The 27,786-nt window shown below is 36.1% G+C and overlaps 1 protein-coding gene across 2 annotated transcripts in view; it reads right to left on the bottom strand.

The window, feature by feature from the left end:
• The window catches only part of PNPT1 (polyribonucleotide nucleotidyltransferase 1), a 42,503-nt gene extending 18,062 nt beyond the window's left edge, over window positions 1-24,441 (bottom strand). Inside the window, exons 1-14 of one of the 2 annotated variants that reach the window (XM_069494110.1) lie at window positions 24,184-24,441; window positions 17,774-17,834; window positions 17,118-17,192; window positions 15,632-15,737; window positions 14,996-15,045; window positions 13,584-13,647; window positions 13,444-13,491; window positions 12,453-12,566; window positions 8,195-8,381; window positions 6,661-6,712; window positions 6,234-6,291; window positions 4,614-4,710; window positions 4,070-4,172; window positions 628-698 (exon numbers count right to left, since the gene is read on the bottom strand). In XM_069494110.1, coding sequence (XP_069350211.1) covers window positions 628-698; window positions 4,070-4,172; window positions 4,614-4,710; window positions 6,234-6,291; window positions 6,661-6,712; window positions 8,195-8,381; window positions 12,453-12,566; window positions 13,444-13,491; window positions 13,584-13,647; window positions 14,996-15,045; window positions 15,632-15,737; window positions 17,118-17,192; window positions 17,774-17,834; window positions 24,184-24,344 — 1,247 coding nt within the window. In that variant the 5' untranslated portion in view covers window positions 24,345-24,441. Of the gene's footprint in view, window positions 1-627; window positions 699-4,069; window positions 4,173-4,613; window positions 4,711-6,233; window positions 6,292-6,660; window positions 6,713-8,194; window positions 8,382-12,452; window positions 12,567-13,443; window positions 13,492-13,583; window positions 13,648-14,995; window positions 15,046-15,631; window positions 15,738-17,117; window positions 17,221-17,773; window positions 17,835-24,183 lie in introns of those variants that run through there. The other variant, XM_069494111.1, reaches the window with a different exon arrangement.
• Window positions 24,442-27,786: the final 3,345 nt, after the last annotated feature.

Below are 27,786 nucleotides of genomic sequence, written 5' to 3'. Positions count from 1 at the left end.
TTGGCTAATTTTTTCTATTTTTAGATGCCTGGCTGATTTCTTTCTATTTTTAGTAGAGACAGGGTCTCACTCTTGCTAAAGCTGGTCTCGAACTCCTGACCTCAAACTATCCTCCCACCCTCGGCTTCCCAGAGTGCTAGGATTACAGGTGTGAGTCACTGTGCCCGGCCTGACTTTTCAGAAAGAAAGGGGAGCCAAGTATTTCTGAACACAAAATCACAATGTGGTTTGGGATTAGATAAGGTTTTGCATTAACAGCCTCCAAATTATTTTCAGCAACGAGGACTTTCATGTATTTATTTGCTCTCATTTCTAAAAGAAAAACTTAATCATTCAAGATTACCCAGAAAATCTGTGCTGAGAAATGATTCTAGAGACAAAGAATAAGCTAAATGTACTCATATTAAAGAATTAAATGCTTTATGAATATTTGTTCCAAACCAATGATCTAGAAGACAATATGCACACACTACACAAAAAAATCCCTTGAAATCATGACTATGTAAATAGAAAAATGAGTACAAAAATATAGGTTAAAAAAAGTAAGAATGACTAATAACATACCACATGAACTTTAATTATATACCAGAACATCATAAAACATAACATCAGAAAAACATAACTTACTTTATAGCTGTCATAATTTGATCTGACTTAATACTGGATTCTAATGAATCAAATGTAACAGTACAAAGCACCTAAAAAAAGAAGAAAAAAAATTACTTAGCCTTTAAAATACTCACCACAAAGATGAAAACTAAAAGTATTTGAAGAATCCAATTTGGTCTTAACAAATGGGATAAATACATTTTATACAAAGTTTGCCATGGTACTTAATATTATAAATATTTACTCATTTTATATATATTCAGGCTAAATGTAAACCTCAATAATCTAATGGTTTAACATCATACAGACTACATATATGTAAAGCACTGCACTAAGAGTTCTGGGGAAGGAAGATAGGAAGAGGAAGAAATACTATGTCTTAGCCCATAGAGGAAGCCTTGATAAAAGTTCAGACAATAAAACTGCCTGCTTAAAATTAAAAAAAAACAAAAAAACAAGAACCCAAACTTCTTTAGAGAGACATAATTAAGACTCTCTAAAATGTATCATTCACAAGATCCAGAATACAACCTAAAAAGAAACAGGAAAAAGGCCCACTCTCAAGAGAAAAGACAATGAAGACCAACCCTGAGTTGCTTAGGATGTTGGATTAATAGACAAAGATTTTTAATAGCCATTATAATTATAGTCACGGACATAAAAAAGAATCAGTGGAAATCTAGAACTGAAAAATTTGTTATCTCATACTGGAAAGAACATAAGTCAATCAACAAGAAGATGAATTAATAGAAATTGCCCAATTCAAAGAAGAGGGGAAAAGAACATGATCTCAGGTATGTGTGGGACAATATCAAAAAAACTAACATATGTGCCCTTGTAATCCCCAAAGGGGAGAAGAGAGAGAATGAGGTAGGGAAAAATATTTGAAGAAATAATAGCTGGAACTCCTCTAGTTTGATGAAAGACACAAATTTACAGATTCAGGCTCAGGAAACTTTAGCAGGATAAATCCAAAGAAAATCACACCTTTCAAGTCATACCACTGAAAACCAAAGATAAAGAGCAAATCTTGAAAGTACCCATATGAAAACAATAAATAACATACAAGAAACAATGATTTGAATATGTCTAAAAATGAAATTCTAAAAAATATTCAATTAATCCAAAAAGAAGCAGAGAGTAAGAATAGAGAAACAAAAAATAGAGGGGCCAATAAAAAAACAAATAATAAACAGATCTAAATTTAATCACAACAATAATTAAATTTAACGCTAATGAACTAAGTACTCCAGTTAAAAGGCAGAGACTGTCAGAATGGATAACAAAGGTATACAGAGTATCTTAATAAAGATACTTAAAAAACTTCATTAAAGGGCATAAAAGAAAACCTGAATCAAACGTGACATAGACTATATTCATTGTAAAGACTGTGATTTTAACAGTAAAAATATGATTTCTCCCTCAAATTAATCAATTCACTGCAATTTCAACATAAGTCCTGGAAGGATTTTTTTTGAGAACTTGATATAATATTAAAATTCCAGTGAAGGAGCAAATGTACCTAAATTGTGAGACAGTTTTGGGGAGGAGGAAATAAATTGGGAAGATTTGCTTCTCAGACATTAAGACATTATACCCCAAAATCATAATAGTTAAAACAGTTTGACATTGGCCCAGGAAATTCACAAAACAGTGGAAGAGGATATAGTAAAAAAATGTATTATAAACTTTGACTATAAGGTGACATCACAAATTAGTGGGAAAAATAAATTATTAGTAAATGATGTAAAATTGGATCACTATGGAGGTTTTCCACTTTACACCACGTGTAGGAATAAATTGCAAGATAGATTGACAGTCTAAATTTGATAGCTAAAACTAGAAAGCTAATAAAAAGAAAAAGGAGGTAGGTAATATTGTGACTTTGAGGTAAGGAAGGATTTCTTAAATAAAACTTTAAAAATACAAACCACAGGCTGGGCGCGGTGGCTCACGCCTGTAATCCTAGCACTCTGGGAGGCTGAGGCGGGAGGATTGCTCGAGGTCAAGAGTTCAAGACCAGCCTGAAAAGAGTGTGACCCTGTCTCTACTAAAAATAGAAAGAAATTAACCAGGCATGGTGGCGCATGCCTGAAGTCCCAGCTACTTGGGAGGCTAAGGCAGGAGTATCGCTTGAGCCCAGGAGTTTGAGGTTGCTGTGAGGGAGGCTGATGCCACAGCACTCTAGCCTGGGCAACAGAGCGAGACTCTGTATCAAAAACAACAACAACAACAAAAAAATAAAAAACAAAAACAAGTATTAAAAATACAAACCACAAAAGGGAAAAGGGGAAGTCTTAACTATATCAAAACTAAAGCTTTCAAGTCTACTGTAGACATACAGTTGGCTACCAGGCAAAGTTAAAAGGCAAACAACAAAGAGGCAGACATTTATATAAAGTCTGGTTTGTTACTGAAAAGGATAAATATTTAAAACATACAGGAAATTACTGCAAAATAGCAGGTAAAATACAGTAAACCATATTAACAAAAGAAAAAAATTGGCCAAAAGATGTGAACAGAAAATTGACAAAAGAGCAAACCTGCAGCAGGGCCACCGTCCTGTATCACTCTAGGGGATACCATCTATGCGAAAATAGTGCCCAGAAGTGTTCAGTCCCTCCAGAGCATGGTTTATACAGTGACCATGCTGACTGGCTACCATATAAAGAGATGTTCAGCCTTATTAGTAATCAAGGACATACAAATTAAAACAATAAGATATCACTTTATACTTATCAGATTAGAGAATTTAAAGCAGTGATTAATGTAATAAAAACAAAGGTATAAAGTATAATACCATAAACCATGGATAAACATATAGGTAAATAAATGAACAGAAGGTGAACTAGAATAATATATGTTAAATATAAAAGAGTGGGTGCCTATGTAAAGAAAAAGAACAGGACTGAGTTACAGGCTAAACAGAGAAAACAAATGAGGGCCATTAACAGACCCATGATGATAATATGCCATAAACTGCAGAATATGAGTGACTCAATTTTGTACACCTAATATTAAAAGAAAACTACAATAAAAATACCAGGTAATTCTAGAAAACGCAAACTAATTTATAGAGACAAAAGCAGATCAGTAGTTGCCTAGAGGAAGAAGGGAGCAAGAAGAAGGTATTACAAAGAGGCATGAGGACCCTTTTGGGGGTGATTGGTATGTTTAGTATCTTCACTGTGGTAACAGTTTCCCAGTTGTATACATGTGAAAACTTATCAAATCATACACTTAAAACATGTGCAGTTATTGTGTGGCAATTTTACCTCAAAAATACAATTTTACCTTTTAATATACTTGTTAAAGTATATTAAAAAAACCCAGATATTGATCTGAATAAATAATGCACACCATATAATAAAACCCCATAGCATCTACATAATATACTGCTATTAGATCTAATGAAGCGATCTTAATTCAGTAATTAATTGTAACTTTTTACATATATTACCTGTGTTTGTCCCCTTTGAAATAATGCTGATCCGTGAAGAATTTTAAACATATCTACCTCACAACTTATATTCCTAAGTGACGTCAAATCTCGACCATCACACCTACAGTAATAAAGGAAATAAATACGTAAAGCTATGCTGGAAATCAGAAAAATCACATCATTTCTTTATCTCAAAGTTCTCAACTGCAGGTGCATATCATAATCCCCTGCAGAACTTTAAAAAATTATACAGATACTTGGGTACCACTTGAAGTCCCACTGAATCAGAGTGTGTTTGGAGCTGTGACCTGTATACCTGTGTTATTAAAAAGCTCTGCAGGTAATCCTGATGTGCAGTCAGACTGTGAAGCACTGCTCTGCACACAAGGCCCAGAGAGATGGTCACACATCCACACAGGCCACATACTCTTTCTTTAATAGGTGCCCATTCATAAAACAAATATAATTCTTTACTGTTCACTTGAAAAAAGCCAGTTTTTGAGTAAATTCCCACTTGCAGAGACAGCAAACGCTTCAATTCCATCAAAAATGTTATATTTACCTTTTGTATTCATTCAAAATAATACTTCTAAAAACCTCCTTTGCAACAACATTGAAAGATTCTATTATTTCATATGGATCGACCTCTGGAAATTTTTCTATAGAAAAAAGACAAACCAAAACAAAGGTATTCTCTTTTTAGAAGATAGAGTTTCTCTAAAGTTCACAGCCTAAAATCAATTAATTATAGGAATAAACCAAGGGAGCTGACTCTGAACATTTAGTTCTCAGGTAAACAAAGTAGAGAAGTCAAAACATTTTCAAGCAAGTGAGGAACACCTAGTACCTCAAATGTGTTCTTGGGAACTTAGTTTGCTTTCTACCAGAACAATAGTGTTTTGAAATCAGCTCCCTGTTGTATTATGTTACCTGACAAACCCAGCCAAGCTTTATGAAAAGGTCTGACAATTTTAAGAGTAGTTGTCCTCATTCTTTTGCCTTAGGAATCTTTATCTCACTCTGCAAATTGGGGAACAATTTTTTTTATATATTACAAATCTTTTTTTTTTTTTTTTAGAGACAAGGTCTCACTCTTGCTAAGGCTGGTCTTGAACTCCTGAGCTCAAGCGATCCTCCCGCTTTGGCCTCCCAGAGTGCTAGCATTACAGGCATGAGCCACTGCGTCCAGCCTAAACATATCTTTAAAATAACAATAAGAAATGGCCACAGAAATATATTAACTATTGTATCTCTATCACACAAGAATAATTTTTAATATTATACTTTAATATGAACTACTATGCTTTAACTGAGTTGACCTTGGAAGGGAAAACAACAAAACATTTAAAATATTATCCTATCAACCCAGGGAGTCTATGCATAATACAAATACAAGTCACTTTTCTTTTTAAATAAGGCAACGTGTGCTATACAATTTCTCCCTCTTAATAAATAGGATGAAATGTAGTGAGAAATGACTAAACTTTTTCAATGATAATTGCAAATAATGGCCTTAATATCAATGCTAACAGCAGCATTTTCAATCTTAGAAAAAAGATATTCATGTGAGGATGTTTGTCTATAAGAAAAATTAACAAGATCTGTATGTCATGCTTCATTCACATTCAGTTTCTGTGAGACTGATATTATACAGTAAGATCCCTTGATTAAAAATTTCTGCAGAGCTAAATTATCTAAAACTTATATGTTATAATTCCATATCATATTAAGAGTAACAGCAGCAACAGTTAACATTTACTGAAAACTTAACTATGTGCCTGCTAGGCAGAGATGTAAATGATTCATTCATTAAATCCTCACAAAGTATTATTAGTATTGCTATTTCACAAATCAAGAACTCAGGAATTTCTAACAATATATTTGGGGTTTCAAAAGACAGGATACAAGGCTACAGATCTTGGAGGGTAAGAGTCTGATCCAGAAGATTAGGAACATTCCACATTTACAAGGTTACTCTGTATCAAGTGTAGTGCTGCTGGCCACATTCATAGAAGTTAATTTAACAGTAACTTTGTGATGTATCATTGCAAGTTTATTAAAGACAAAACTGACAAGCAATGAGAACAACTGATTTCTTTGAGACCTTACAACCAAAAGTTTTAAAAAAAACCTATTATATGTTCTAAAATTTTTTAAGTAAAAAAATATAAATAAAATTCACCTTTTAGTTGTTCCTCTATATCTAATCTTATCTTGTTAACAGCTTCATCTCTGGAAATCTAAAAGAAAGTTGAGGTTCAGTTATCATATATAAATGGCAAAATTTAGCATTTCTATTTTTTAATTATTATACAATTAACACATTATAAGAGTATTCAGATTTCTCTAATGGTAATATTCTTTAAAAGATTAGAATGGGTCATTGATTTATGAGAAATATTATGTATTTAACTCATTCAAATATATTTGCACACTTCCCTAAAACTTGTATTAATAAACAAAAGAATTGGAGAAACAACTAGGCTTTTATTCAGCTTTTTGTTTAGAGTTTTAATAAAAATAGGACTAACATTCACAAGCAAAATTACATAAGTTATGATAAAAAAGTATTCCTAGGACAATATAAGACAAAATTCAAGTATACCTACTTTATCATGTCCATAATCTGTAAAAACTGCATAGAGTCTCTCCATGGCAAGTCTATATTAAGCACAAAATAAATGTTAGGCATAACAATATTTGGAAACATGAGGCAGTTTCTATAACAAACAAAACTGAAATATTTAATAATAAGTGAAAAATTTAATAACCATTTCACAAATAATTAAAAATATTTATATATACACCTGTTTATCACTACTGTTTATTTTTCATGATATAGAACACAAATTTCTTTTTTTTTTTTTTTTATTTTATCTTATTGTTATGGGGGATACAGAATTGCAGGTTACATACGTTGCCCATGTACTGCCTTTCCCCCCAAGTCAGAGTTCCAGGCGTGTCTGTTCCCCAGGTAGTGCACGTTGCACCCATCATGTAGGTATATATCCCTCCCTTCCCCACCCCCCCTTCTTGAGTCAGCACCTTCAAGTGTTACCATTCCCCAAATGGTACGCAATGCACTCATTGAGAACACAAATTTCTTTCTTCCCACCTCTCAGGGGGAATCATTCACACATGGTGCTATGTTCCACCCTTCTTCTTATATTTAATCGTTCAGTTATTCCCACGTTAGATTTTTCCTTTCACACATACTTTGTTTTTAACCTATTGCTTTCTTCCATTCTGTCCACTTCGGCTCAGTTATCACAGGAAACTCTTTTGTTAGGGACAGTTTACACAGTTCTTTAATTTCTGACTGATAAATGTGAGACTGACATTAAGGGAAAATATTAACCTTTTCTTTTTTCTTTTATTTTTTTGAGACAGGGTCTTGCTCTGTTGCCCGTGGCATGGAGTTAGCCTAGCTCACAGCAACCTCCAACTCCTGGGCTCAAGCAATCCTCCTGCCTCAGCTTCCCAAGTAGCTGGGACTACAGGCATGTGCCACCACACCCCATCATTTTTTTCTATTTTTAGTTGTCCAGGTAATTTCTTTCTATTTTTTTAGTAGAGATGGAGGTCTCACTCTTGCTAAGGCTGGTCTCAAACTCCTGACCTTGAGTGATCCTCCCGCCTTGGCCTCCCAGAGTGCTAGGATTACAGGCGTGAGCCACTACACCGGGCCAAATCTTTGCAATTTATTTCCAATAAAATGAAATAATTTTCTAGTGACTGATTCATATTTACTGAGTGCCCACGTGCCAGGCACTGCTCTAACCACTTGGCATGTAGTGGTATTATATCTGATATCTTTTTGAGAACCCTAATAGTTTTCTTAGATATTCAAGTATCTTATGCTTTATTCTTTTTTCCAAAACAAAGAAAGATATGGGGATTACCTGTATCTTAACCAATAAACACATTCTAACTTTAATTTGAGATTCAAAGTTAGGCCCTAGAAGAGGGATGTGGATTTCTTCTTTTTAAGGCATTAAATAGATACTTATGACAATGACAAGATAGAAAAATGCTGTTCGTGAAGTAATGCATGGGCAATGCTTCCATGGGAAGGTTTTTTCCCCCAAGAGAAAATTAAATCTGGTGACAATTTCATATTTTCTTTTGTACAGATGTTCTTACTTATGAGCATATTTCACAATCTCTGGTGAAGGGGTAAATAACTTCTGAGGTGTCCTCTTGGTAACGCCAATTTCTTTTACCAACTGCTGAATGCCCTGAATTATTTGTTGGGTATATTTCATTCCCACTTTGATAGCATGGCAAAAGTCCTGCTGTAAAATGTTCTCTGCAGAGGCTTCCAACATAACTATTTGAAGAAAAGAAAAATAATGACTGTCATTGAATCTTTTACCAATATAACATTTTAAAATACCATGATATGACATAAATAGTATAGATCAATTTTATTTCTTAGTGATACATCCACCTTGATTTCTTTCCTCAGAATCAACATACTTCTAAAACATAAACAGCAGTAAATGAATAAAGAAACATTGATATTAGAATTTAGGTTTATATTCTCCTTAAATTTAATGAGGGATTTCTCATAGAAAATGAAACAGGAAAAAATAATTAAATTATGCACATACTTTAAGTGACATTTTTATTTTTTAGAGAGAGGGTCTCGCTCTGTTGCCCAGGCTAGAGTGCACTGGCGTCATCATAGTTCACTGCAGCCTTCAACTCCTGGGTTCAAGCAATCCTCCTGCCTCAGCCTCCCAAGTAGCTGGGACTACAGGTGTGCACCACCATGCCTAACTAATTTTTAAATTTTTTTGTAGAGACGGGGTCTCACTATTGCCCAAGTTGGTCTTGAACTCCTGGGCTCACGCAGTCCTCCCATGAGCCTGGCATGGCCAATAAGAGTTTTATTTAGGTGTAAATCACATAATATAAAACTCAACTTTTAAAAGTATACAAGTACATTTATTTTTAATATGTATTTTATTTTACTTTTAATATGTATTTTAAATAAAATGTAAAAATATGCAACACAGTAGGAATTCAATAAATCTCTCCTGTTTAACAATTATTTGACGTGATGTCCCACTTAACTGTGACTTATTGTCACATTTGTCTAATGCTTGCACATGAGGGGAAATCTTCACAGTCATCCTATTTCAAATAAGACAACTAAATAGAGGACCCTAGTGACCATCATAAAAAGGTTGCTTTTATGTTTGTTTTTTTTTTTTTAAAGAGAGTCTCGTCCTGTTGCCCAGGCTAGAGTATCGTGGCATCGGCCTAGCTCACAGCAACCTCAAACTCCTGGGCTCAAGGGATCCTCCCGCCTCAGCCCCCAAATAGCTAGGACTCCAGTAGCGAGCCAACACGCCCAGCTAAGTTTTTCTATTTTTTTGTTTTTTACCATCTGTAGGACTCTGCTTGATATAATTTTTTCTATTTTTAGTAGAGACAGGGTCTTGCTCTTGCTCAGTCTGATCTCAAACTCCTGAGCTCAAGCAATCCCCCTGCCTCGGCCTTCCACAGTGCTAGGATTACAGGCGTGATTACAGCTGCTTTTATGGTTTTATGACAATAAAACTCCTGTGTAAAGTAGGGAAGTGCCAAAATTGGGCTTTTACCATTGTATGAGGTCATTAAATATGAAATGTCAAATTTCAAATCAAAAGTGCAGTTTATCTATCTCAAATAAGCAGTACAATTAATCAAAGTATGCGCCCAAATTATGGACACAGTTTTGTCATCTTAATGATAGCTTGTTTATGACAGCAGCAAAGAAGACTGCAGAGCCAGTGGTGCTGCTATCATGAAAGCCATTTTCCACAGCTTGTTGAGAATTGAATATTTTTCCTTGCAAGAAGTGGTCCAAAGCCTGGAAGAAGTGGTAGTCAGTTGGCGCAAGGTCTGGGTGAATACAGTGGATGACAGAGAGTTTCCAAGTCCAGCTTCTGTAGTTTGAGTGGCATTATTTGTGTGACACGTGGTTGAGCCTTGTCTTGCAAGAGGATTGTCAAGGCCTGTCTCTACTGACCAATCTCAGCGGCTTAATTCATCCTCATCATTTTGTCCAATTCGTTGCCATAGACATCCACTGACTGACTAAGTTTCATGAAGCTCTAGTGGATAATACCAGCGCTGGACCACCAAACAGATATAAAAATGGATCTTGGGCTTTCTAAATCAGCAGTCTCCAACCTTTTTGGCACCAGGGACCAGTTTCATGGAAGACAATTTTTCCACAGACTGGGGGGTGGTGATGGTGGTGGGGTGGGGCATGGGTAGGGTGGTGGTGGTGGAGGCAGAGCTCAGGCAGTGATGCAGTCTGCCTCCCTTTTGAGGAGCCTTCCCAGAAATCCCCACATGGCAGTTTGCATTTGTATCTCATTGGGCAGAACTGTGACACACAACTGTGCTCTTGACTGTAAGGGACTGGGCTGTGGCCCAGGGGTTGGGGACCATAGTTCTAAATTATGTTTGACAGTTGAAGCAAAAGCAAAAATTATAACAATGCCTGATGTGGTTCTAAAGGTGGAGGAATATGGAAACAATTATATTACAAATGGGGGATGGTAAAGGAAGGTAAAGTTTCAATATTTCACTCCAGGCATAAAGAAACTTCCTCTGATACCATGATACTGAGATGGCTATATTCTTGTTCTCATCTGTATTTCCATGACATCCTCTCTCACTTTTACAAAATTAAATTGAAGATTTAAAAAAAATACTGCATTTAATGTGTGTAAAATATATCTCAATAAATGGATTTTAAAAACAGAATGTGAAAAGAATATGGTAAAGAAAAGTGTTTACTCCCCAAATAAATTTTGTTTTTACTAATTAAACTTTAAAGCAATTCTTTTTTAAAAATACTTCATAAGAAAATTCCTTACAGTTTTTTGTCTATAGATTTGTACTGTCAAATATAGTAACTACTAGCCACATATGGCTATCTGCACTGAAATTAATTAAAATTATATAAAGTTAAAAATTTGGGTCCCTTACAGTCATGGGTGCAATTGTGTGTCACAGTTCTGCCCAGTGAGATATAAATGGAAACTGCTATGTGGGGATTTCTGGGGAGGATCCTTAAAAGGGAGGTAGACTCGCTCAGCTGGCACGTGCTATTCTGCTGTCCTCCTCTTCTTTTCTTCCTCTGCCCACAAGTCAGATGAGTTTGCCGGAGCTCTGGTGGCCAGTTCATAAGTGTGAAGATGAGATCATACCTTGAGTATAGCAGAGCAGAAAGCTAGAAGGAATCTGGATTTCTTAAGACATCATGGAGCCACTATTACTGTCCTGGACTACCTCTTAATTTCTTTTACCTGAGAGAAAATAAATTTCCATCTTGTGTAAGCCTTGTTATTTGGTTTGACAACACAATCCCCAACTAAGGGATGAATAACATACAACTCCTGTTAAATGTGTTTTGTATATCATATATTACCTAATTCTAACTCCATTACTGACCAACATACCAGATGTAGAAGCTGGAAATGAGGTGTTTCATACATTATTTATGCAAGAAAGCACTAAAAGTTTAATAGTTTATGTTTCATCAAAATGTTCCCACATCAGAACATCTCATGGCAAAAAGTCCCCAACATCAAATGTCACATAGTAAAATAAACCGATGAGAAGAGCCCTTATATAATTTACCAAAGGTCACACGGTTATAGTGCCAGAGCCAGGTTTCAAACCCAGGTCATTCTGACTGCTAAAGCCCATTGTCCTTCCACAGAATGAGGCCGATTTTCATTCATGGAATTATGACATGTTTATTATAAGGAATAAGTGAAGAAATGGTCAGTGCATTTCTTCTATTTTATTGTTAGTTTTCCACCTGCCAGAAATAGGTCACCTCTTTGTCAGAGCACACCAAACAGGCTTGGAATCACTGAATTCGCCAAATTAAAATATTTAAATTAATAAAACAATTAATTTATTACCAGGTTTAGAACTTTTTAGACTAAGTTATTTAAATTAGTAAATAAGTTATTAGTCTAAAAATAACTACTGAAATTAACTTGGTAAATAAAGATTTTTACATACTTCAATTAAAAGTTGTATAACATTCTATAATTTTGGGTACTGGTTGATACGAAGCAAGAGCACCATCAAAATTTGAGCCGGGTATGGTGGCTAGCACCTATAATCCCAGCTACTCAGGAGGCTGAGGTAGGGGGATTGCTTGAGCCCAGGTATTTGAAGCTGCACTCAAGCCTGGGAGACAGAGTAAGGTCTTATCTCTGAAAATAAAATAAAATAAAAAACACTACCAAAATAGGAGAGAGATAAAACAAAAATCTTTATGGCTATTGACCAAACTCACATACAAAAAACCCTTAAAATTCATTTTAAGAAGCTCAAACTTGTAAGTAAAATCCAGAACAAATATAGTATTTAAACTACTTACCAATCTGACTTTTAGGTGCTCCAGCAACCACTAAATTTAAAGTACTGGAAGACATTTCTTTTCGTGTTGGGTTAACAACACATTCTCCATCAACCATTCCCATTCGTACTGCCCCTAAAATGGCAATTGGCAATTATTTAATAAAAACTCCTAGTTTTCAAGACATTATACCCACAATGGCTTCAATCCCCTATCTCTAATTGTGACCCCAGAACAAAATCCATATTTCTACCATGGTATTTAAGACCCACAGACCATCCTACCCCACCCTACCTTCTAGCTTCACTGGACCACTCTGAATTGCTCAAAATATACCATTTCTTCCATCCCTCTGTAATTCTGCTCATGTACATCTCCTGGTCAAGACTGTATTCTCTTCAAGGCAAATGCTTAACATCTGATTCTAAGATTCAGCTTAAATGTGGACTACTCTGAGAAGGCCTCCTTGACAACCTGACCCCGCAAAACTAAACCTGCTCTTCTCTATCATTTTCTTAGCACTTTGACTATGCTTTTATAACAGTACTATTTGTAAATAATTACCTGTCTCTACTATTTATGCTGAAAGCAAGCACTGCCTTTTTCCTCTCTGTATTGCTAGGGCCTAGTCTGCCTGTTCCTTCAGTGCCCGCCTCAGTATATAGCATTTAGGACACTCAGTAATTATTTACTCAATGAATCATTTTATGTTGCATGGTTACAACTTGTAGGAGCTATAAGTTACATATATGATTGTTTTATCCTGAAAGAGTATGTACTCTGACAATTTCCAAGTCCAACAAAAAGGTCCTCTAACAGAAAGAGGCAATTAAGAAGTCAAAATATCTAGGAACAAAAAATCTATAACATCAAAACATATTGCTGTTAGAAACAAACCCAGGGCAAGGATGAAAATGTCTGAAAGACCCAAAAAGAGTCATAGAATGCCAATGCTCTAACATGCCACCATCATTTACTGAAAAAACATTCTTATTTTCAAATTCTCACTTACCAACAGGTCCATTCCAAGGAATATCTGATAAGGAGAGGGCTACAGAAGCTTAAAAAAAAGAGAAAAATAAAAGCTGACATTAAAATATTTCCCTACTTTATAAAATCAGTGATAATTTTAATCTCTGCTTTTATACTTACCTCCATTAATTGCTAGGACATCAGGTTCATTAACACCATCTACTGCTAAAAGATTACAAAGGACCTGGTATAATGGAAAAAAATTCAAAGCACTTAAAAAAAAAATCTACTTGATTTGGGAGAATTATCATTTAGGTTAATATCTTGGCCTAAAATGTAAGAGCACTGTATGGTTAAAAGCATAGGCTTTTTAGTCAAACCCCTTAATTTTGGTTATCATTTAACTAAATGCTCATTGATATTGGGTAAATTACTTAAACTAAACCTCAAAAGTTTCCTCATCTTTAAAAGGGAAAAATAATGGCATCTTCCTAAAGGATTCTTGTGAGAATTACAGAAATATTGTATGTAAAATACTTACCATGATATTGGCCATGTTGCAAGTATTCAGTAAAGGTTAGTTATTTCTAGTATGTAAAAATATTGTCTTCTGTTTATAAGCATATATGAAACAAACCAATGAATTACTTTGTACTACAATGATGTGCCTATGTCATATACTTAAGAAAATAATCTCCTTGAGGCTGTGACATCCTTGCAAAGATGTATTTACAAGGCATATTTATTTATTTCAAATAAAATGGTTATTCAATTAAAGTATATGGGTCATTATGCTGAATGAAATAATATTCAGAAAGTTTTTTTTTTTTTTGAGAGACAGGGTCTTGCTTGTTGCCCAGGCTGGAGTGCAGTGGCTCATTCATAGCTTACTATAACCTTGAAATCTAGGGCTCAAGCCATCCTCCTGCCTCAGCCTCCTGAGCAGCTGGGACTACAGGTGAGTACCACCATGCCTGGCTAATGTCTCCTACTTTTTGGAAAGACACTGTCTTGCTATATTGCCCAGGCTGGTCTTGAACTTCTGGCCTCAAGAGATCCTCCCATCTTGGCCTGTCAAAGTGCTGGGATTACAGGTATGAGCTATCGTGCCTGACCTAGGAAGTTTTAAAATATAATAAAGTATATTATTCAGAGGATTCAGTAGGTTTGGAGGATTTAGTAATAAACATAGGTAATAAAACTTAGTTGTGTTTGATTGTCTTAGTCTATAACTAATATGACTTACCTACAAGGCCCAGGCTGATCTGGTCCCCACCCACCTCAATCATGCTGACCTTTCAAACTCACCAATTTCTTTCTGGCCGCAGGGTGTTCTCACTTTCCATCCACCTGCCTGACACACCTTGGCTAACTCTTACTCATAATTCAGATGTCAGCTCAAACTGACACTGAATAAATGTTAGCTTTTTAAAAGTATTATCTTTTTTAAAAAACTGAATGTAAAATACAACAGCATCATCGAAAATTCTTATTTTATATTCTCTATAATGTTTAGCCTAGTAAGTATTACAGAGATTAATTAAGTAATTTTTGGTTGATCTGGAAACTAATAAAACTAAAGCAGAACCTACCTGTGTATCATAGAAGTAGCCAGCTGGAAAGAGAGGTCTAATTGAACGATCTGCCAAAAGAAAGAAAAAAGACATTAAATAGTACTGACAGCATTGCTGTACAGTTCAAAACTTCTGAACTAATATAGGTAGCTGTTCCATACACCAAAAATAAAATAAAATAAAATAAAATAAAATAAAATAAAAAATCCCCTTGGACTGATTTACTAAGATGGACATAGATAAATGTCAGTGCTTCAGTTAATACATACCATGCCCTAACAACAAAAAACAAGCAGGGTAGCAGCACATTAAGTGCAAAGATTGCGGGGCAACTTTTCCTTCTGGTTCCAAAGGCATCATTTACATATAGAAGTAGAGGAAAGAGACCTAAGACCAATAGCAGACTAAAAAGAAAGTTCTTCCTTGGTATTTTGTGTCTGAAGAATGCATATAAGTATACATAAACCAGCAATTTCTGGGTAGAACAGCTAAAAACCACAAACAATCCCACAATATTTAGAGATGTCAAAGATTTGGAATGTTATAGACATATTTCAGTAGTTGATAAACATAATGCTTTTGAACACAGATGGAAAAGAAGAGATGCTAACACAGACATATCAGAGAGGATTAATGCCTCTGTTAATATCTTACCTATTATTCGACTTGTAAGAATTTCTTTATCAGAAGTACCAATCTCTCTTCTCAGATAGTTTGTGGGAATTCTACCTGCTGCCGCAGCCTTCTGTCTGTAGTCAACCTGAAGTAGCAATAAAAAAATGAAGTCCATATGATTCTTTTTTTAAGTAACAAACTATACCCCAAGAACTACTATGTAAATACGAATATTTACATATTATATTTAATATGTATATAATATTTACATATTATATACATAATATTACATATTCCTGAGGTTGCTAACAACATATTCTAGACTAAGAGTAGAGAATATTTTATTTATTTTAAGCATTTTGTATCTCTTGGGGGAAGGAGAGGTGACAGAAATGTTTCAGCAAATTAATTTAAAAAGTCTCCCACTTAGTAGTCAGATGAGTACCTACCCTCACTATTCCCCACAGTTGCTCATTCTGATCAAGTCAAACATTGCTTTTTTTGCATCAACTCTGATAAAACTGCATTCTCCTTTTCATAATGGAAAGAAGGCATAAAATCCTAAGGAACTCTTCACTAAACACATAGAGTCATCTCTTGGTATCTGTGGGGGATTGGTTCCAAGACCTCTTATGGATAGCAAAATCCACAGATGCTCAAATTGCCAATATAAAATGGTGTTGTATTTGCATATAACCTATGCACATCCTCTTGTATACTTTAAATCATCTCTAAATTACATGTAATACTTAATATTACACAATGTAAATAATGTAATGTAAATGTTATATAAATAGTTGTTACACTATATTGTTTAGGGACTAAGAAAAAGTCTGTACATGTTTAGAACAGGTACAATTGTTTTTTTCTGAAAAAAATAATTTTTTTTTTTTTTTTTTTTTTTGAGACATGGTCTCCCTCTGTTGCCCAGGCTAGAGTGCAGTGGCGTCATTATAGCTCACTGCAACCTCAAACTCCTGGCCTCAAGCCATCCTCCTGTCTCAGCCTCCAGAGTAGCTGGGACTAGAGACATATGCCATCATGCCCGGCTGAAGCTGGACTCAGAACTCCTTGCCTCAAGCGATCTTCCTGCCTCAGCTTCCCAAAGTGTTAGGATTATAAGCGTGAGCCACTGCGCCCGGTCTTTCCGAATATTTATAGTCCACCATTGTTTGAATCTACAGATGCAGAACCCACAGATACAGAGGGCAGACTGTATTTACAGACTCATACCGAAGGGAAACTATGAAGGCTTATTCAATGTCAAAGTACTTGACAAACTTCCACTGTTCACATCAACTTACGTACCTGGACATTACAAATTCTAAGGTATGCTCACCACTAGTATGACAATAGGTTCTGAAGTAACCAATTTACATTCTTCTAATGACTCAATGTCATACAACTAAGAAAAACCCTTTGTTATGCAAACTTTATATTTTTCACTCACTAGACACTAGATAAAAAGATTACAAATTCTACATATATATTACATTACAGTTCAAATAAATCAGCAAATACTTACCACCAAAGGCATGAACTGGGAAGGCGAAGGTTTTGTTTTACTGACCGCTGTGACCATCACCGCAGTATCACCCGACTTAAACATGAACAACATTGGTAAATTCCTTTGAAATCAGATATTAGTATATAAGTAGCAACTGAATGAATCCTTACTCCAATTAAACTCAAGGAAACAGACCTGTTATTCTATGACATGATTACAATGAAAATAATTATTCACAAGTAATCCAGTCTTTATCCCTGAGCTTTTAAAAAACTATAGAATGAAAAGGAAAAAAAGCTAACTGGTAGTTTAGTCACATCCAATGAATTGAATCATATTTTCTATTTCTTATGAGAAAATTTACACTATAAAGAAAAAAGTTTCCAAGTATTACTATTGAAGAAAATACCAAAATCACTTTCTCGAGAAAAGCACAACAGGATTTATTAACAGTATAAAACAGAACCCCAAGTTTGGAAGGGATCTTAAAGGCCATCCAGCTCTCTGACTCTGTGGTTGTCTGGAATGATTCTGACATTTGAAATGATCTTAGTAATATCTAAATTAATTTCCAGTACCACAATTCTAAGAAGTTACATGATGTTCTAAAGATATTCCATAATAGACTCCATAACCATTTTTAAGATGAAAATTTAAAAACCTGGACTTTTTACCTGTACTACAGCAGAGCCATCTGCAAATCTGGCCAGTTTTCCAGAGGATATTTCTAATTTTCTGTTTAAAAATAAAAAAGCAATACAAAACTCTTAGGTCATCAGTACAATTCCAGCTTAGCATAAAATAATGAAAGATTCTAACAGAAGAACCAAAGGCTACTGAGTCCCCTCTTACTAACCTCCAGCAACAAACAAACCATAAGGGATAGAATTCATGATCATTATCAAAAGTACAAGGGGAATTTATGAGCTGCTTAAGGAATACAGAAACCAAGGCACAGCATTAATCTGAATTATAGAGAAAGTATTTTGGGGGTTCAGAAGCTAACTGTCTCCCTAAATGTTAATTCACATTTACTGTCTTAGTGTAGTCTCCTGTCACCCCTTGCCTTGTTGACTACAGTAACCTTTTAGCAAACAAACAGGGTCATTTCCCTACTTAAAAATTTCTCCCATTATTTTTAGGATAAACTATCACCCCTTGCCGGGTGCAGTGGTTCACACCTGTATTCCTAGCACTTTGGGGAAGCCAACATGGGAGGATTGCTCGAGGCCAGGAGTTTGAGACCAGCCTGAGCAAGAGCAAGACTCTGTCTCTACAACAACTAGGAAAATTAGCCACGTGTAGTAACTGACTACAGGCCTGGGAGGCTAAGGGAGGAGGATGGCTTGAGGCTAAGAGTTTGAGGTTGCAGTGAGCTATGATGACACCACCGCACTCTAGCCCAGGTGACAGAGCAAGACCTTGTCTAAAAAGAAAACAACAACAACAAAAAAAACCCTAAATATTGCTTACAAGGACCTTCATGCTTGACAATAGGGGAAAGACTAGTCTTCAATGAGGAAAGAACAGTATTTTCAACCAACAGTGCCGGGACAACTGGATATTCATATGAAAAGAAGAATAAATCTTCATGTAAAAATAAAAATTAACTCAAAATGAATGCTAGACCTAAAGCTAAGAGCTAAAACTATAAAATGCTTAGAAAAAAACATAGAAATAAATCTTCATAGATTTGGGTTAGACAGAGTCTTAGATATGACATCAAAAGTGTAAGTGACAAAAGAAAAAATAGATAAATCTGATTTCATCAAAATTAAAAACCTTCATGTTTCAAAGAATAGCAAGAAAGTAAAAGAAAAGCCACAGATTAGGAGAAAATATTTACAAATCATATATCTGATAAGGGACTTATATCTAGCACATGTAAAGAACTCTTACAACTCTACAACAAAGACAACTCAATTTTAAAACTTGGCAAAGTATTTGAATAGACATCTCTCCAAAAGATATACAAATGGCCAAGAAGTACATAAAAATATGCTCAATATCATTAGCCACCAGGGAAATGCAAATCAAAATCATAATGAAGTACTACTTCACAACTATTATGAATGTTCATTGTAGCATTATTCATAATAGCCCCCAAATGCAAAGAACCCGAATGTCCATCAACTGATGAATCGATAATCTAAATGTGGTATAATCCATACAATGGATGATTATTAAGCCATAAAAAGGAATAAAGTACTGATACATGTTACAACATGAATAAACCCTGAAAACATTATCTAGAAAAAGGCAGTCACAAAAGACCATAAATATGTTCCATTTATATGAAATCTCCAGAATGGGCAAATCCATAGAGAAGGACAATAGATTAATGATTGCCTGGGGCTGTGGAGGTTAGGGAGAAATGGTAAGTGATTGCTAGTGAGTTTCTTTTTGGGGTGACGAAATGTTCTAAAATGGATTGTAGTAAAGGTTGCAAAATTCTGTGAATATACTAATGCCCCATCGAGTTGTACTTTCTTTCTTTCTTTTTTTTTTTTTTTAAAAAAAAAAAACAGTCTCACTCTGCCACCCAGGGTGGAGTGTAGTAGACCTATCATAGCTGACTGTAACCCTGAACTCCTGGGCTCAAGTGATCCTCCTAGCACAGTCTCCTAAAGTGCTGGGATTACAGGCATAAGCTACTGTGCTCAGGGAGTTTTGCACTTTACATGAATTAACTGTATGGTATGTGAATTATACCCTAATAAAGCTGCTTTAGTTATGTAAAATAGGCAGCACTGTCAGCTCTATTACCGTTTCTGCTGAGAATGCAAAAAGAGGTTACTGAAGTCTTGAAACAGACCAGCAAAACTCCTTGTCAAAGAGCCCAAGATTCATCACAGGGTGTTGTGATACAAAAGCAAGTCAGTAACCCCTGAAGATACTGAGGAAGATGCTCTAGTCCCATGAGCTCAGCTTCAGAAACATTCTATCATATTCTGGTGCTAAGAATACACAAACGAAACACACACATGCAGACACCCCCAATGCCCTGCTCCAAATAAGATTATTCTGTCCTTCACATACCAAGGGGATGAAGAGACAACCCTTAATAATTCCACCCATTAAATACCTCTCCCAGAGGCTGAGTTAATGCAAGGCATATTTACCTACTCAGACTCATTTTGTTAAATTTCAAAGTCAGAACAAAGCATGTACATTTAATGCATGTATGTTAATAAATGCAATTCTTTTGTACTATCAGCCCTGACCTTCAAATATGAGGATTTTTTTTAAATGCAGGAAATATTTGAGAAATTCTAGTTGGGTTTCTATTATTATTCAACACAGATGTTATAATGTTGACAGCCTATAATAAAATGGGTCTCCCCGACTGATGGGAATGATGAAGTGCAGAGAGAAGGCTGGATTAACAGGTGGAACAGATGAAAGGAATGAGATGCTTAGAGCCAGTCATACTATATAGCATCATAAAGACCCCCATCAACCTATAGCTGAAATCAGTATTAAGGTTTTATGTGGCAAAATGCAAATTTGGTGTCTTGAAATTTTAATACTGAATAAAGAATATGATACCAGTACTTCTCGAGACCTACCAGGAATTGGCATTCCATCTACTAACATGAATTCTGAATACCTAAGTGATCCCTGTGAAGGGGAATGTAGGATCTCTAACTAGATCTAAGTGGTCCTAAGACACAGGAAAGAAGAGCTGTGAAAGCCAAAGTTCAACTCCACTAATGGGGCTACTGTCTCAGCATTTTGCCCATGTTGGCATATTCCGTTGAATATCCTCATTGATGGCAAATGTTTATTCTTTAATGGTGATATGATTTGTAGAGGCAACCAAGAGAAGGCAGTAGAATACAGAGGTCAAGAACATGAATTCTCTCTGAATAATGGTAGGCTTCATTGGAATAAAGTCCTTCCAAGGGACTACTTTAGTTTGTAGATGACATACGTCATTACTTCTCAGGTTTCACTAATGAAAATCAGTTACATGGCCCCATCTAAATGTAAGGACTAGCACTGTATCAGAGAAGAAGAGAGCACATGTACTCACAAGCACAAGCCAACGAGTTTACTATCCTCTCCCTAAGAACCAGGCCTCCCAATGGTATCAACAGGCAGGGAATTAGAGCCAGGAAAGCACTGTAAAGCTTTCAAAGCTTATATATTTACACTGGCAACTGACTGCATCACTGAGAAAAACAAACAAGTCTATTGTACCCCAGATGTTCACAAACACTAATATGTATGCTGGATTTATATATTTGTTCAAACACCAAATCCTCCTACTTTCTGTTCCCTCTGTTGAACCTACCCAGAATTGTAACCAGTTTCTCTTTTTGGGGTCCTAGGTTACCCATTAGATTAGATAGCCCTATGGTCCCATCTTGGTTATTGCCCAAATTCAACCTGTTTTTCTTCCAGGTATGTGCAATCTACATTATACAAAGAACCAGGTGATTGCTTTCCATTATATGTCATGATCTCAGCTGATGTTAAACTAACCTATGTAATTTTTTTCTGTCCATGCACTTTCAGTTTTGTTTTTGGTAAAAACATAGTATTACTCTTTTTTTTTTTTTTGGAGAAGTTTTTTTTTTTTTTTTTTTGAGAAGGCGGTCTCACTATATTGCCCAGGCTAGTCTCAAACTTCTGGGCTCAAGTGATCCTTCCACCTCAGCCTCCTGAGTAGCTGGGATTATACGTATGTACCATGATACCTGGCTCATGTTATTACTTTTATATTTCATGGTTGATTTTCACCTTACCAATTTACTCTCCAATATTATATGTATAAAATACCTCCTAACACACACAAGATCGATAAAACATCAGTGGCCTCTGGGGATTGGAACTGGGTGGCTATGGAAATGTATGGAAGATTTTTGAACTTTTAAAATGTTGAAACATATGAGTAAATACCTAATCAAAAATACTTTTAAAAAATAATAAAAAGGATGATAAGATGAACAGGGAAATCCTATTGGTGGAAAGAGTAGAAGAGGGTAGCTGAGGGAGAGAGAGAGGAAAGACAGGAGCCATCTGCCACAGAAAGTAGAACTTCAGGGAGAGATGCTTAAAGAACATTTTAGAAACATTTGCAGAGTGATATGGAATATAGCCACCATTCTCCAGCTTCCACCAAGAAATATTCAGTAATACAAAACTAAAAAAAAAAAAAAAGACTTTCATGATTTGGTCTGTTGCAAATTCACTAAATTCTTAGTGAATTACCCGTAGTTTCTCAAATTCACTCTCACCTTTCTGCAATTGCACTTGCTACTTTCTCTGCTCTGTCCTTACTATTTGAATCATTGTAAATTCCTCCTTATCCTTCAAGATTCATCTCCCATGGCAAGCTTTAGGACTGGATAAGTATTCCTTTGTGCTCCCTTAGTGTCCTGTCCACATCTTTCCCACATTAATCTTCCCAGCACTGAATGTGTGTTTTTCTCACTCCCTCATCAGCCCCTGTATCCCCAGTGCTTTGCACATACTAGATGCTCAATATGCTGTAAGCATTAAACATACTATCTGAAAAATGCCTACCACAATAGTATACAACCTCCCAGAGTGTGGTAAAGAATACATATGCTAACAAATATAAAGTGCCTGGTACATAGTAGTCACTCAATAAATTTTGCATATGACAACCTTAAAGATGAAAGAATTGACTTATCTGGCAGATATGACATTTATGCATCTAGTTATTTCAACATATATCGCAGGTTTAAAAAGAACTAGCTACAAAAGATGTCCAGCTTGATTAATAAGTGAGAGTCAAAATGGATTATTTATGGAAAATATGGAAGGTAGGAACTGCATCTCATTGTTCTGAGTACCCAGTGCCCATCTCATAGTAGGTGTCTGTTGAATGAAATGTTCTGGGGCACTTCTTCAGAGAAGAATGTGCAGTACTTGAAGAATGGAAAAGATGTCCTTCCCCCCCGCCCCCAAATCAGAATGAATGAATGCCAGGGGTGGAATGAGTCTTAGAGATCATCTAGTCTAGGGGTCAGCAATCAACAGTTCATGGCCTGTTTCTGTACAGCTCTTCAACTAAGAATGTTTTTTACATTTTTAAAGGGTATGTAAATACACATACATACACACACACTGTGTAGCCCACAAACCCTAAAATACTTAATATTTATTATCTGGCCCTTTACAGAAGAAGTTTGCAGTCCCTTGATTGAATCCAATCTCATTTCCTCATTTTGCACAAGAAAGTGATGAAGTAACTTGTTCAAGGTCAGTCACTAATTAAGTTAGGGACCAAGGCTTGGATCCAAAGCCAGATTTTTTGGCTTTTTGTATTAACTGGGGTCAAAAATTTTTAAAAATTACATGTAAAAAATTTAGGGCCAGGCGGGGTGGCTCACTGTAATCCTAGCACTTTGAGAGGAGGAGGCGGAAGGGTTGCTTAAGGCCAGGAGTTGGAGACCAGCCTGAACAAGAGCAAGATCCCCATCTCTCCAAAAAACTAGAAAAATTAGCTCAGAGTGGTCGCACGTGCCTGTACTCCCAGGCACTCGGGGGCTGAGGCAGGAGGATCGCTTGAGCCCAAGGAGTTTGAGGTTGCAGTGAGCTATGATGATGCCACTGCACTCTAGCCAGGGCAACGGAGTGAGACCCTGTCTAAACAAACAACCTGGCATTCAATAAACTGACATTTCCTTTCCCTTCCTACCCAGGGTTATAGTGGCCAGTTTTGGGCAATCCATTGGATTGGATGATGTGAGCACACACTGTCAACTCAACTCGTTTTCCCGACTTTGAATGTTTCCCACTTCAGAGCCTAGGGGTCCTTGAAAGTAAGGAGAACGAAGTCGAGTGGACAGACAGAATCAGCTGGAGAAAGGAATCCCGGAACAGCAAGAGGGAGGTTCAAGAAGCAAAGGGCACAGAGGCAGCGCGGGAAGGGGGAGGGTCTGAGAAGACAGACTCCAAACCCGGAAAGGGAAATTTGGAATTTTGGTTTGAGGTCAAGTGAGATTAAAGAGACCTGGGCTGCCAGATTTCTACCCTGGGAGATGAATGTACCCGAGCTGGCTGGACAGGATGCCTTGTGAAAAGACAAGGAAGGCACGCTGTTCCTTACCTGTTGCCTAGGTCAACGGCCACGGTTCGAGACCCCGCATTACTCCATAGTGCTCGCACCTGCAACTGGGTGAGTGCCCGATCCCGCCCTGGCAGACGGAGGGGACTTTCGCCCAGGGGCCGGAGTCGGAGGCAAGAGCAGCAGCGCCTGCAGGCCGCCATGACACTCGGCACACGATCAGCCCGGGCTGTTCCCGGATTGGCTCATTGCGCAGGCCGCGGGGCGGAGCTTCATGTGGTTTCGTTTCACCAGTGCCTGAGGGAAGCCGGGGAAGCGGATCCCTTGGCCACTTTGTACGAAGCCCAGAGAGGGTCAAACTTGTCAGAACGCGATTGCGTTGTCATTTGTCTCTATCCGCTAGCGAAGGGCAATTAGATAAATAATACTTTTTTGTGTGTTATCGTACTTTAAAAGAAAGTCCTAGACTAATGGAAGTGTTTAATAAGTAGCGTAAATTTATGTTCATTTCTAATAATAGAAGTCACAGGGCAACACATTATTATTATTTGGCTCTATGAACTAAGAATTAGGAGAATTTGTGTGGTAGGCCATAGAAAGAGATCACCCTCTTCCCTCCTCCGCCCTGGCTTTTATTTCATAAATTTCACATAAATATGTTACTGCAGAGGTTCGTGTTAACTGATATCTAGTAAATTTATTCATTTCTCAGTGACCTACATCATAATTTTACAAATTTTTGTCATTTCTGATTCATTTTTATTTCTGATATCTAGCAATTCAGTTCTTTGCCACTTTTGGTCAAACGTTCATATTTTTTAAACCAACTCTTAAATGCAAAATGTCAGCTACTATTTAAAATAAATGTTTTGTGAAATAAAAAAGTTTTTGGAATTTGAATTTGATAAATTTTAGGGAGTATGTAAATTTCTTCCACCCCTTCTAATCTATTCTGTTAGGAATTCTTGTTCCTTGAATGAACGAATCATCATTTTTGTATTAGGATATATATTTCTCTTTTAAGGTCATAACCGACTTCCCCAAAGAAAACCAAACAGCAATAAAACCCAACACACATTCAACCATAGTTTTAAGAATTTAAAAATGTTGAGCTCCCAACGAGTGATTTGGTGGCAAAGCAGATTTTTGACACCTTGCTTTCATGAGCTATTATTACTGGTTTGGGATTTCCATGCTTACAGAAGGTATTACCATTAAATTTTTTTAATAGGTATTTAGTGTTAGTTTTTGCCTTTCCTCCATTTGACTTTACCTTGAGTTGCCACAGTGTTTTCAAAATTAATCCATTGATACCTTTCATAAAGACAAATCTCAGAAAATCTACTTGCCAAAATTCAGCATGACTTCGGATTTATAGAGCAAGAATACTAAATTATCTTTTGGTAATGCACTTAAGTACTATATAATCATTTTCATTCACACAGTATTGCCTAATATTATAGCTAGAGAATAGACTTGGAGTCAGTCCCAGATGGTTCCAATCTTTTATCTCTGTTATTTGCTGGTTGTGTGATCGTATGTTTCTGAGCCTCAGTGTCTTCATGAAAATGGGCAATAATATAAAGCGCACAGGTTTTTTGTAAGGATTAAATGGAACAGAGGATATGACAGTACTCAGCACAGCACATTGTCAGCACTCAATAAATCGTAGATTCAGCTTTGATCCGGCCTTTTCTTAATTTTTCCTCTAGTTTCCTTTGTTCAGAATATTGAACACCTTTTTTTCCTTTAGAACTCCTTGAATCAATTAGCTTTCATCCAGCTAGAAATGCTGGAAAGCAGCATTCACATCTTAAGCCCAGCTCTGTTTCCTCACATAAATCCAAAACAATTGAAATAGTAGTACTAAGCTCATAAACTCAATAGCAGACATTGGCACTAAAATCTTGTGGCAGAGCTTTGTTATGAAGTATTCATACAGGTGATACAGAATATGTTTATAGTAAACATTTTTAGGTTAGCACAGAAGCAAAAATATAAAAAATTTAAATTCTTGAGGTTGTAACTACTACTACTGTGATCCATGAAGTTCAGTTTAAGAGATGTCACATTCTAGAAGTATAGTTACACCAAGTGTGGTTTGATAGCCAAAATATAATTTAAAAGGAATTCCTTATCTATGACTGTTAAAGGGCATTAAAAGTGATCTAACTTATATCTACCAACAGTATTTCTCTGATATCCTTTTCTGTTTTTCTTCAAACTGCAATGAACCTGCATCAAAATAGTTAATACCATTGCATGCTGAGTAAGCAATTTCATTGGAGTAAAACATCATCATTGCATGAAATTATGTTTCATTAAATTTTAATTTGGTTTGTAGTTTGGTTTAGACAGTTTATACATTTATTTTAGTTTTGTGATTGTCTGAAAGCTACAAGAACATGGAGTGTATATCTTGTTATATAGTTATATAGTAACATTATAATTAAAAGTATCACAGACACTGAGGAGTCCTTGAGAATGTTTTCTCCTGAAACAGTGTAGCCTATTCAACTTTAAGCTCTACACACTACTATCAGAGAGATCTTTATAAATCACAAATGTAACTGTGTCTCCATTCTGACGAAACTTCTTCAGTGGCTTCCTAAGTCTTTATAGGATACAATTTAAACTGCTTTGCGTAGAGTAAATCTTTCCTACTTAACCTCATCAACTTCTATTTACTACCTATTTTCCTGCCTACATCTTCTCATTTCATACTCCAAGTACATTAAACTTCCTGTTCCCTTGCAACATGCCACTCTTTCTTCTGCCTCGGTGCCTTTGCATGTATGATTCTCTGTGCTTGGCACACACTCCTCCCATGTGTCGATCTGGAAACTCAGTCTTCAGTACTCTCCTCTTTGACTTCCCCAGGCAGACCTATGGGTACAATCTATGTCTGTCCTTCCACTGTATTCTTAGAGTAGGTATGAAATGTCTGATTTCCTTAAGTACTAAGTTTGACAATTGATATCTCTGACATTTCACTTTGACACTTCTTGTTTTGTTTTTATTGTGAATGTACATCCTCAGTCTTGCAAATGTATGTTTTGGCTTGTGATTATCTTTCAAAATTTATTTTTAGAGCAATTTTTGTGAAACCATGGAGAAGCCAAAAATTCACATTATTTTCGAATACGAGTTCCGTTGTGGAACCAATGCAGCATAGACAGCTTGAAGTATCAATAAAATGTTTGGGAAGGATGTGGCTAATGAACGCACTGTATATTGATGGTTTGAGAAGTTTCATTGTAGTGATTTTAATCTTGAACATGAGCCACATGGGCGACCTGAGACCAAGGTGGATAATGAGCTGAAAACTGTAGTGGAAGCGAATCCATCTCAACCTACGTGTGAATTAGCAGCAAGGTTTGATGTTACTATCCAACAATATTGGAGCATTTGAAACAAATTAGCAAGGTAAAAAAAGCTGGATAGATGGGTACCGCATGAATTAAACAAGTATCAGAGGAGAGATCCTCTTGAAGCTTGCCTTTTTTTGCTGTCACAACATAAAGGTGAACAATTTCTATACTGTATTGTTACGTGTGATGAAAAATGGATTCTTTTTGACAATCACAAGCGTTGGGCACAATGGTTTGATAAAGATGAAGTGCTGAAACACAGTCCAAAACCGAA

Source organism: Eulemur rufifrons, chromosome 19 (genome assembly GCF_041146395.1).
Source record: "Eulemur rufifrons isolate Redbay chromosome 19, OSU_ERuf_1, whole genome shotgun sequence".
In the NCBI taxonomy this organism is placed as follows: Eukaryota; Metazoa; Chordata; class Mammalia; order Primates; family Lemuridae; genus Eulemur; species Eulemur rufifrons.
The sequence above is the reverse complement of the archived record's forward strand: the minus strand, read 5'-3'. Positions and strand labels throughout refer to the sequence as shown.